The 11,563-nt window shown below is 40.8% G+C and overlaps 1 protein-coding gene across 1 annotated transcript; it reads left to right on the plus strand.

The window, feature by feature from the left end:
• The first annotated feature begins 1,751 nt into the window (after window positions 1-1,751).
• LOC106088082 (uncharacterized) lies at window positions 1,752-2,740 on the plus strand. The gene is made up of 3 exons (XM_059361415.1): window positions 1,752-1,810; window positions 1,863-2,028; window positions 2,219-2,740. Exons 1-3 carry the CDS (start codon window positions 1,752-1,754, stop codon window positions 2,738-2,740), a joined length of 747 nt encoding a protein of 248 aa, XP_059217398.1.
• The last annotated feature ends 8,823 nt before the right edge of the window (window positions 2,741-11,563 follow it).

The following is an 11,563-nucleotide window of genomic DNA, read 5'->3' on the forward strand; positions in this document are numbered from 1 at the left end:
CATGTTCGCCGGTCTGTCCCTCCGTCCGTCCGTCCGTCTGTCGAAAGCACGCAAACTTTTGAAGGAGTAAAGCTAGCCGCTTGAAATTTTGCACAAATACTTCTTATTAGTGTAGGTCAGTTGGGATTGTAAATGGGCCAAATCGGTCCATGTTTTCATATAGCTGCCATTTAAACCGATCTTGGGTCTTGACTTCTTGAGCCTCTAGAGGGCCCAATTCTCGTCCGATTTGACTGAAATTTTGCAAGTGGTATTTTGATATCATTTCCAACATTTGTGCGAAGTATGGGGCAAATCAGTTAATAACCTGGTATAGATGCCATATAAACCGATCTGGGGTTTTGATTTCTTGGGCTTTTAGAAGGCGCAATTCTTATCTGAATTGGCTAAAATTTTGCATGAGGTGTTTTGATATCACTTCCAACATTTGTGCGAAGTATGGGCCAAATCGGTTAATAACCTGGTATAGATGCCATATAAACCGATCTTGGGTCTTGACTTCTTGAGCTTTTAGAAGGCGCAATTCTTAACTGATTTGGCTAAAATTTAGCTTGAGGTGTTTTGATATGACTGGGCCAAATCGGTCCATGTTTTGATAAAGCTGCCATATAAACAAATCTTGGGTCTTGCACGTGGTGTTTTGGTATCACTTCCAACAACTGTGCTAAGTATGGTTTAAATCGGTTCATAACATGATATAGCTGCCATATAAACCGATTTTGGGTCTTGACTTCTTTAGCCTCTAGAGGGGGCAATTCTCGCCCGATTTGACTGAAATTTTGCACGTGGTGTTTTGATATCATTTCCAACATTTGTGCGAGGTATGGTCCAAATCGGTTGATAACCTGGTGTAGGTGACTTCTTGGGCTTTTAGAAGGCGCAATTCTTATCCGATTTGGTTGTAATTTTGCATGATGTGTTTTGAAATGACTTCCAAAAACTGTGATAAGTATGATGCAAATCGGTTCATAACCTGATATAGCTGCCATATAAACTGATCTTGGATCTTGACTTCTTGAGCCTCCAGAGAGCGCAATTCTCATCTGATTTGGCACACATTTTGTACACCGGCTTCTTCCATGGCCCTCAACATACGTGTGCAATATGGTCTGAATCGATCTATAGCTTGATACAGCTCCCATATAAACCGATCTCCCGATTTTGCTTCTTGTAACCCGAATAGGACTATAACATGATATAGCTCCTCCTTTGACCTTATTCATTGTTTTTTGTTTGCCTAAAAAGATATACTGCGCAAAGAACTCGACAGATGCGAACCTTGGTATATGGTATATAAGGTTCGACCCGGCCGAACCTAACACGTTTTTACTTGTTTTTGTTTTATGCAATAGAACCATTATGAGTCTCGTTAGGGAAGGGGAATTTCGTTTCTGTCTGAATTCTATATCATTTGGCAACCCTATGCACTTAACATTTTAAGTGTAACAAATACCCATTCATGAATGAAATCCTATCCTTGTTTTTTCCAGCTTTTCTTAGTTAAGAGAGAGGGCGATGGCTAAGATTTTTTTTTTACCCTGCCGCCGTTATTTGATCTAATTTTCCGAAATGGAAGTACTGCACAATGGAAAAACCTATCAATGTTAAACTGCATTTCCTTAAAACAAAGAAATATTAACCAAATGGCGAAAAAAAAATCCAAAACAATGTAAATTACCGGTAAAAACTAAAGGTACTTTCATTTTAATGTGATATAATATTAAGCGATTGCACAATATGCCATAACGATAATGACCGAGTTGGCGCACCAAGCTATGGTGGGCCAACTTGCAACTGAGCAAGCCACTGGGTGAGTGGCTGTATAGGGAACCATGCATCAGCGATGTGTTACCATGGTCCAGGGAAAAACACCAAGGCAACAATTTACAAAACGGTGATTTGGTATCTTTCACTTTTCCCCCATTCATTGTCGATGATGATGATGATGATGATGGCGACGACAATGATGATGCTGTGACTGTGAAAAGCCCAAAGAGGAACAAAATGCAGTTTCAAATAAAAGCCAAGGCCAGTGGGGAAAATTGCTACAGTTTTAAATCAAACGGGCAGCAACTCATACCATAACCAAGAGTAACCAAAGGCAATTTGAGGAATAGAAAAAACCAGAAAAAATTGGGACATGGCCAGAACTAATGTAAGCACTTAACAACTCCAGTGGGACACAAAATAATAATAATTTCTTTAATTATTCTCTTAGAACTTCCCAATCCTTCTACTGGGCCTTTGTGCCAGCCTGTCCTTCGTCATACATCAAGGCATCTGCTCTCACATTGACACTGAGGATATTTCCCTGTCCGATCCTCATCAATCTCTGTCGGGCGTTACAGGTCCAGCTGCTCATCATGCACAGCATTTTCAACCTTCAGAATCCTATTCGGAAGTAAATAAACATGTTCCAGTTCAGGTTATTGAGAAAATACCCCTGAATATACCCCATCCGGTGCCAGTTAAAGTTCCCAATGTTATACGCATACAAATACCCGAACCCTATGCTGTTCATGTGCCCATACAGCAAGAAATTCAAGTGCCAACATATCGCATAGTTCCTGAGATTACAGAGAAACGCATACCCTATACGGTGGAGAAGCCATATCCTGTAGAAGTGGAGAAGCCATATCCCGTGGAGGTGATTAAACAAATTAAAATCGCTGTACCAAAACCATATCCGGTTCCTTATACGATTTATAAGCATGTCGTGCAAAAGGATCATGGGTGGTAATATTTTGATATTCTCAAATATGTTTAAGCCTGTTTGTTATGAAAATTTAATTTAATTGGTAAAAAAATATAAAAGTGAAAAACATTTTTTCCGGGGTTTTCTAAGGTTGCAAGTTAATGTGACCTTACTTTGCATTAGCAGCCTAAATGCTAGAAACAGTCCTCGAGAGATGGGTCTCAGTGAGGGGTCAAGTGGCACTGACTCTTACTTAAATACTTAGTGCCAAAGATACTCGAGATGACAAGGTGAGTTATTGGCACCTTTAAATAACCAATGGCCAACATCAGTGACTGTTCACAGGTTAAGAGCGGCTGGCTCGCGAGACCCAGGTATACACGTGCGATCCTACGAAACGCATGCGCGGCGCTGGGCCAGTGACCCGCACTCGTTAAATTACAATTACTCTGAGAAACAAACAAAAACAAGTAAGAGAGTGCTAAGTTTGGTCGGGCCGAATCTTATTGGGTTGCCCAAAAAGTAATTGCGGATTTTTTAAAAGAAAGTAAATGCATTTTTAATAAAACTTGGAATGAACTTTAATCAAATATACTTTTTTACACTTTTTTTCTAAAGCAAGCTAAAAGTAACAGCTGATAACTGACAGAAGTAAGAATGGAATTACAGAGTCACAAGCTGTGAAAAAATTTGTCAACGCCGATTATATGAAAAATCCGCAATTACTTTTTGGGCAACCTCCACCATGGATCGCATTTGTCGAGTTCTTTGCGCGGTATCTCTTTTTAGGTACACCATACAAGAATATTGAATATGAACTGTTATGCTATTGGAGCTATATCAGGTTATAGTCCGATTCGGACCATAAATGAACTGAATGCTGAAAATTGTAGAAGTCATTGTGTTTTGTGTATTTCAGTCCATTCGGATAAGAATTGCGCCTTGTTGGGGCTCAAAAAGCAAAATCAGGTTTATATGGGAGATGTATCAAGCTATAAATCGATTCCGATCATATTAGACATGAATGTTGAGGGTCATGAGAGAAGCCTTTGTACAAAATTTCTGCCAAATCGGATGAGAATTGCGCCCTCTAGAGGCTCAAGAAGTCAAGATCCCAGATCGGTTTGTATGGCAGTTATATCAGGTTATGTACCGATTTGCGCCATACTTAGCACAGTTGTTGGAAGTCATAACCATAAATCATAAGCAGGCTATGCAAAATTTCACCGCAATCGGATGAAAATTGCACGCTCTATTGGCTCAAGAAGTCAAGATCCAAGATCGGTTTATATGACAGCTATACCCGATTATTAACCGATTTTAATCATACTTAACACAGTTATTGAAAGTGCCAAAACACTACGTTCAAAATTTCATTCAAATCGGACGAAAATTTCGCCCTCTAGTGGCTCAAGAAGTCAAGACCCAATATCGGTTTATATGGCAGCTATATCAGGTTATAGACCGATGTGAACCATACTTAGCACAGTTGTTGGAAGTGATACCAAAACACTATGTGCGAAATTTCAGTCAAATCGGACAAGAATTGCGTCCTCTAGAGGCTCAAGATGTCAAGACCCAAAATCGGTCTATATAGTAGCTATATCAAAACATGAACCGATATGAACCATACGTAGCGCAGTTGTTGGAAGTGATATCAAAACACCACGTGCAAAATTTCAGTCAACTCGGACGAGAATTGCGACCTCTAGAGGCTCAAGAAGTCAAGACCCAAAATCGGTTTATATGGCAACTATATCAAAACATGAACCGATTTGGCCCATTTACAATCCCAACCGACCTACACTAACAAAAAATCTATGTGTAAAATTTCAAGCGCCTAGCTTTACTCCTTTGAAAGTTAGCGTGTTTTTGACAGACGGACGGACTGACTGACGGGCGGACAGACGAACGGACGGACATGGCTAGATCGACTTAAAATGACATGACGATCAAGAATATATATGGGGCCTTAGACGTATATTTCGAGGTGTTGTAACACCAGAATGAGGAAATTAGTATTCCACCATCCTCAGGGGTAGGGTATAAAAAGGAAATGGAAAGACTTGAGTGTGAGCAAATTGAGATGTACAGAATCAGAAAGAATTAAACATCAAACCTTGGGTGCAGGCACATTCTCCTGCAGAGACAAAGAAGGAGATCTGGTAACTGATACAGATAATGTGCTGAGGATATGGAAATAACATTTTACCCAACTGCTAGTGTCCGACAATGGCGGCGAGAGGATACCGCAGAACCAATCCTTGATGATGGTATAGAATGTTAAGCTCCTAGTCAGAATGAGGTCCAAGTAGCAGTGAGATCCAACAAGGCAGCAGAAGCCAACGGGTTACCCACTGAACTATTTAAGACCGGAGGCGACACGCTGAAAAGGCGTATGCATCAGCATGTCTGCGCAATCTGGCTAGAAGAACGCATACCCGATGATTGGAACCTCAGCATACTATGTCCCGCACACAAGAAAGGAGACAAGGCGGAATGTGTCTCCTCCCCATCGCATATAAGATACTCTCGAGCGTACTGTGTGATTAAAACCTAAAGTCAATGATAATTGGGCCCTATCAATGCGGCTTTAGACCTGGTAAATCCACCCTGGACTAGATATTCACACTACGCCAAATCCTGGAAAAGATTTGAGAAGGACAAATCAACACCTACCATCTCTTTGTTGACTACAAAGCCGCTACCGATAGGCCTATACGTTCAAAGGTATTTCAAGCCATGTCTGAGTTTGCTATCCCTGCAAAATTAATAAGACTCTGAAGGATGACATGATCTCAAACACATTCCTCAGTAAGAATAGGAAAGAATCCCTCGGAACCATTTAACACCAAACGAGGTTTCAGACAAGGAGATAACCTATCGTGTGATCTCCTTAATATCCTGCTGGAGAAGATTATACGAGATGCAGATGTGAATAGATATGGCACACTACTCACAAGAGAACACAAGCTACTCGCCTATGCCGACGACATCGATATCATAGGTCGGTCACCGGAAGTAGTAACTTCATCCTTTGAAAGAATCGAAAGAGAGTCAGTGAAAATGGGTCTGGCAGTAAATGGAGCTAAGACAAAATGGATGGTTTCAACTCCCAAAAAGCCTTGTGCAACCGAGCAGATAAAGAAAATGGAGAAAGTTGGGAACCACAACTTTGAGATAGTTAGCAACTTTATCTACCTTGGCACCGCCCTAACCGAAACGAATGACAACAATTTTGAGATAAAGCGAAGATTAATTCTGGCAAACAAATGCCACTTTGGATTAAGTAAGGAGTTGAGAAACAAGGCCACCTCTCGACAGACGAAGATTACACTATACAAGACATTAATACTACCCGTGTTGTTATGTGGTTCTAATGCATGGGTACTTGTGAAAGCAGATGAGCCAGTACTTGGAGTATTTGAGAGAAAGATTCTTCGTAAGATATATGGACCAGTTTGCGTTAATGGAGAACATATGCGTCGTATGAACCCCGAGCTGTATGTGCTGTATGATAACGATATCATAGTTACACGCATCATAATACAACGGCTGCGTTGTCTAGGTCATGTTGTCAGAATCGATGAAGAAGCTCCAGCAAAAAAGTCTTTTGAAGGCAAACACGGTGGTACACCCAGACCAGGACGACCAAACGTCCTATGGAAAGATCACGTGTTGGGAGACACCTCGAAACTTGGTGTCAGAGATTTTAGAATGAGCGCAGAAGATGGAGGCGATTGGAACGATATTTTACATTCGGCTAGAGAAACAAATGTTCTGTCATAGCCAATTGAAGAAAGTAAGTTAGGAGAGAGATGAGTTTACAATTATATGATCTGTGTCCAAGAACCCCGTTACCTCACAACTTGACAAGAGCCACGTCATTTCCCATAATTATGTATAGCTCGTATGTTGCTGTTTCTAAAAGTTAATCGGTCATACTGCAGGAGTACTTCAGGAGTCACCAGGATTCAGAAGCAACTCTGATCTAATGATTCTTGATAATTCTTTAATTCTCTCTTATCCCTCGCTTAAAAGCCTTAATTCTATACCTTTAGCAGCATATAAATAGCTTGTCCTCTAGTATAGGTAAAGAATGGACTTTCGCAACCTTGTGCATAAAGGGATTTATTCGACTCAGCTGAACGTAATGGATTTTAATCAATTTTGCTACCCACCACCATAGGATGGTGTTATACTAATCTATTCATTTCGTTTGTAACACTTCGAAATATTCGTTTAAGACCCCATAAAGTATATATTCTTGATCTTCTCGATGTTCTGATTCCATCTAGCCATGTCCGTAAGTCCGTCTGTCGAAATCACGATAGAGGTCGAACGCGAAAAGCTAGCCATTTGAAATTCCGCATAAATACTTTGCATCGATGTAGATCGTTGGGGATAGGAAATGGGCCATTTCGGCTCCGATTTAGATATAGCTCCCATATAAAACAATCTCCCGATTTGACTTCTTGGGCCCGGGAAGCCGCAATTTTTGTCCGATTTGGCATGTAGTGTTTCTTTATGACTTCCTCCGAAGTCATAAAGGAACACAAGTCGGTCTATATCCTCATATAGCTCCCATATAAACCGTTCTACTGTTTTGACTTCTTAAGCCCTTACAAGCCGCAATTTCTGACCGATTTGGCTATAATTTTGCATGTAGTGTCCGTTATGACTTTCAACAACTGTGTCAAGTTGGGTCCGAATAGGTCTATAACCTGATATAGCTCCGATCTACCGATTTGATTTCTTGAGCACTTACAAGCCGCAATTTCTAACCGATTTGGCTAAAATTTTGCATGTGTTCTGTTATGGGACGCCAACGTAGCGCAGAGGTTAGCATGTCCGCTTATGACGCTGAACGCCCACGTCCGAACTATGCCATGTAAAAACTTCTCTCCAAAGAGGTGTCACACTGCGGCACGCCGTTCGGACTCGGCTATAAAAAGGAGGCCCCTTGTTATTGAACAGAATAGCTCCCATATCAATCGACCTCCCGATTTGACTTCTTGAGCACTTACAAGCCGCAATTTTTGTCCGATTTGGCTGAAATTGAGCATGTAGTATTTTGTTATGACGTTTAATAACTGTGCCAAATCCAAATCCAACTGTACGGTCCAAATCTGTCTATAACCTGATATAGCTCCCATATAAACAGATCTCCCGATTTGAATTCTTGAGTCATTACAAGCCGCAATTTTTGTCCGATGTGGCTGATATTTTGCATGCGGTGTTCTGTTTCGATTTCCAATAACTATGCCAAATACGGTCCAAATCAGTCCTTAACCGGATATAGCTCCTATGTAAACCGGTCTCTCGACCATTCTTGTTCCGTTCCTAGAAGCTTTAATTTTTGCTGGTTTGACTGAAGTTCTGTATGTAGAAAAAAAAATGATGCCCTCCAGCTAAATTTATTATACCCTCCGCCATAGGATGAGGGTATATTAATTTCGTCACTCTGTTTGTAACTACTCGAAATTTTTGCCTGAGACCCCATAAAGTATATATATTCTTGATCGTCGTGACATTTTATGTCGATCTAGCAATGTACGTCCGTCTGTCCGCCGTCTGTCTGTCGAAAGCACGCTAACTTTCGAAGGAGGAAAGCTAGTAGCTTGAAATTTTCCACAAATATGTCTTATTAGTGTAGGTCGGTTGGGATTGTGAATGGGCCATATCGGTCAATATTTTGATATAGTTGTCATATAACCCGATCTGCGGTCTTGACTTCTTGTGTCTCTAGAGGGCGTAATTCTTATCCGATTGGAATGAAATTTTGCACGTGGTGTACTGATATCACTTCTAACAACTGTGCTAAGTATGGTTCAAATCGGTCTATGTTTTGGTATAGCTGCCATATAAACCGATCTTGGGTCTTGATTTTTGAGCCTCTAGGGTGCGCAATTCTTATCCGATTGGGATGAAATTTTGCACGACGTGTTTTGTTATGATATCCAGCAACTGTGTCAAGTATGGTTCAACTCGGTCCATAACCTGATATAGCTGCCATATAAACCGATCTTGGATCTTGAATTCTTGAGCCTCTAGAGTGCGCAATTCTTATCCGATTGCAATGAAATTTTGCACGACGTTTTTTGTTATGATATCCAACAACTGTGTCAAGTATAATTCAAATCGGTTCATAATCTGGTATAGCTGTCATATAAACCGATCTTGGATCTTGACTTCTTGAACCAATAGAGCGCGCAATACTTATCCGATTTGTCTGAAATTTTGCATGAAGTGTTTTGTTATGGCTTCCAACAACTGCGCTAAGTATGGTATGGTTCAAATCGGTCCATGTTTTGATATAGCTGCCATATAAACCGATCTTGGGTCTTGACTTCTTGAGCCTCTAGAGGGCGTAATTCTCATCCGACTTGGCAGAAATTTTGTACAACGGCTTCTCTCATGACCTTCAACATACGTGTCTAATATGGTCTGAGTCGACCAATAGCTTGATACAGCTCCCATATAAACCTATCTCCCGATTTTGCTTCTTGAGCCCCTACAAGGCGTAATTCTTATCCGAATGAACTGAAATATTACAACAAAGACTTCTGCAATGGTCAGCATTCATATATGGTCCGAATCAGACTATAACTTGATATAGCTTCAATAGCATATTCAATATTCTTTGTTTGCCTTAAAAAGAGATACCGCGCATAGAACTTGACAAATGCGATCCACAGTGGAGGGTATATAAGATTCGGCCCGGCCGCACTTAGCACGCTCTTAGTTGTTAGCTTTGCCATTTCTACCGGTTGCTGGCCTCCCCTTGGAAAAATATGAACACAATAATAGACGCCGACAGTTACAAAGTGCCAAACAATTGTAAGAAGCAGCAGTCGCCTCGACATGGCAGCATACAATTACGCAAACCACAACTTCAGACACAAAAGGATAAAAAGCTTCCTAGTGGCAGCCACAATTGTCAAATGTGTTGGCCGCTTGGTCTGCTGCTAGGCTACTCCAAACGCCAGTTAAACAGTTAGAGCAAATAGCAAAGCTTTTATATTTAAAAGCAAATCACAGAGTAGCTGTGATCAGAAGCATGTAGCAACATATTGGCGGTATGCTGTTACCCGGCAGTTGCCTGCTGTGCTGACAATTGTCAGTACAAAACGGCAACATAGTTTGGAGAGTACTTTCAGCATGGCCATCATCATCACCATCAACTCGTAGCGCAGAAAAGCAGCCTCCGAAAATTGCCTTAATACAGCAGGCAAATCAGCCAGAAACTTTGTCAAAATTACTCCACCCCAATGGAAAAATTGATTTTCACTACATTTACGAAGGAAACACGAAACTCATCTCGCCTGGACTTTTGTTGTTGTTGTTGTTGTATTGGCCAAGTGTTGTAAATTAATGAATTTGAAATCCAGAAGACAATTGCAGCTACTGGCGATTACCCTCATTTATCTGTGCCTATCTTCTAGTGCACACCATTCTCTGTAGCCCGAATACATCTGTTCGGGCTGGCCAGTTGCCTACTGGATGACGATGGTGGTTAACGGCCGCCACCACTGCCAAGTATCGAGTGTGGTGTTGGCGGTCTGTGGCACAGCTGCAAGAAAAGCAACATGTAGTTGGGATTTTCATGCAGACTCCCTCTCTTCCGCTACTTTGCTTGCAAGTGATTGCAATCAATATAAAGTTTTGGGTTACATTCAACCATCATGCTGGGGAAGCTTGGGCTTTTTGTTGCCTCCGAACATGTGCAGATTGCTGTTTCTGTAATAGCCGGAAGCTGTTCCAAACAAAATGCATTTCATTATAATCGAATGGCTAAAATGATTGAGAAAAACATTTTTGCATTTCATTGTTGAATGTTAGCTTAAAAGTGTTTTTGCAACTAATTGTCAAAGACCATAAAGGCAAGGGGGGATTTTGGCTGTAGGGGTGAGAAGTTGCATTTGAATTGAAATCTACATTTCGTAAGGAAAGTTGAGAAATTGTAGAAGCGCTGTGGTGGTCGAGTACGTAGTGTCTTCGGGGTATTAGCGCACCCCGATTACAAAAGGGACCCTGAGATTAAAATCTGGTGTGTTTAGAAAATTTTATTGAAATTTGGATTGTGGAGAATATTTGAATGGAATTTTGGTTTTATAGAAATTTTTATAAAATTTTCTAAAAATTTCGCCCTTAGAGTAATTATACCCTCAACCATAGGATGGAAATAGACTATTTTCATCATTCTCTTTGTAACACATCGAAATATTGGTCTGAGACCCTACAAATTATATATATTCTTGGTGGTCTTGACATTCTTAGTCGATTTAGCCATGTTCGTCCGTCTGTCTGTCGAAAGCACGCTAACTTAAGGCTAGTTGCCAAATCGTCCCGTGTTTTTGTATAGCTCCCATCTCTGATCTAGATTTCGTGAGCCGCTAGAGGGCGCATCTATTGTCCTATGTGATTGAAATTTTGCTCAAAGTGTTTCAATTTGGCGTTCAACAACTGTGCTAAGTATGGCTCAAATCGGTTCATAAACTGATATAGCTCCCATATAAACCGATCTCTGATCTTGACTTCCTAAGACGCTAGGGGGCGCAATTATTATCCCATGAGTCTGAAATTTAGATGAAGTGCTTCATTTGGACTATCAACAAATGTGACAAGTATGGTTTAAATCGGCCCATAACCTGATATAGCTCCCATATAAACCGATTTCGGATCATGACTTCTGGAGAGGGTGCAATTGGCTGAAATTGTGCATGAAGTGTTTTGGCTTGAACATCAAAAATTGTGCCTAGTATGGTTTAAATCAGTTCATAACCTGATATAGCTCCTATATAAACTAATATTGGATATTGACTTTTTGAGCCGCTAGAGGGCGCAATTATCATCCGATTTTGCTGA

Source organism: Stomoxys calcitrans, chromosome 2 (genome assembly GCF_963082655.1).
Source record: "Stomoxys calcitrans chromosome 2, idStoCalc2.1, whole genome shotgun sequence".
NCBI classification, from domain to species: Eukaryota; Metazoa; Arthropoda; class Insecta; order Diptera; family Muscidae; genus Stomoxys; species Stomoxys calcitrans.

Bases quoted from the DNA above. Each gene is read 5' to 3' on its own strand.
- LOC106088082 (XM_059361415.1), top strand. From the start codon at position 1,752: ATGACCGAGTTGGCGCACCAAGCTATGGTGGGCCAACTTGCAACTGAG. The intron at 1,811-1,862 runs GTGAGTGGCTGT...ACCATGGTCCAG, and splicing joins GCAACTGAGCAAGCCACTGG to GGAAAAACACCAAGGCAACA. The intron at 2,029-2,218 runs GCCAGTGGGGAA...TTATTCTCTTAG, and splicing joins AGTTTCAAATAAAAGCCAAG to AACTTCCCAATCCTTCTACT.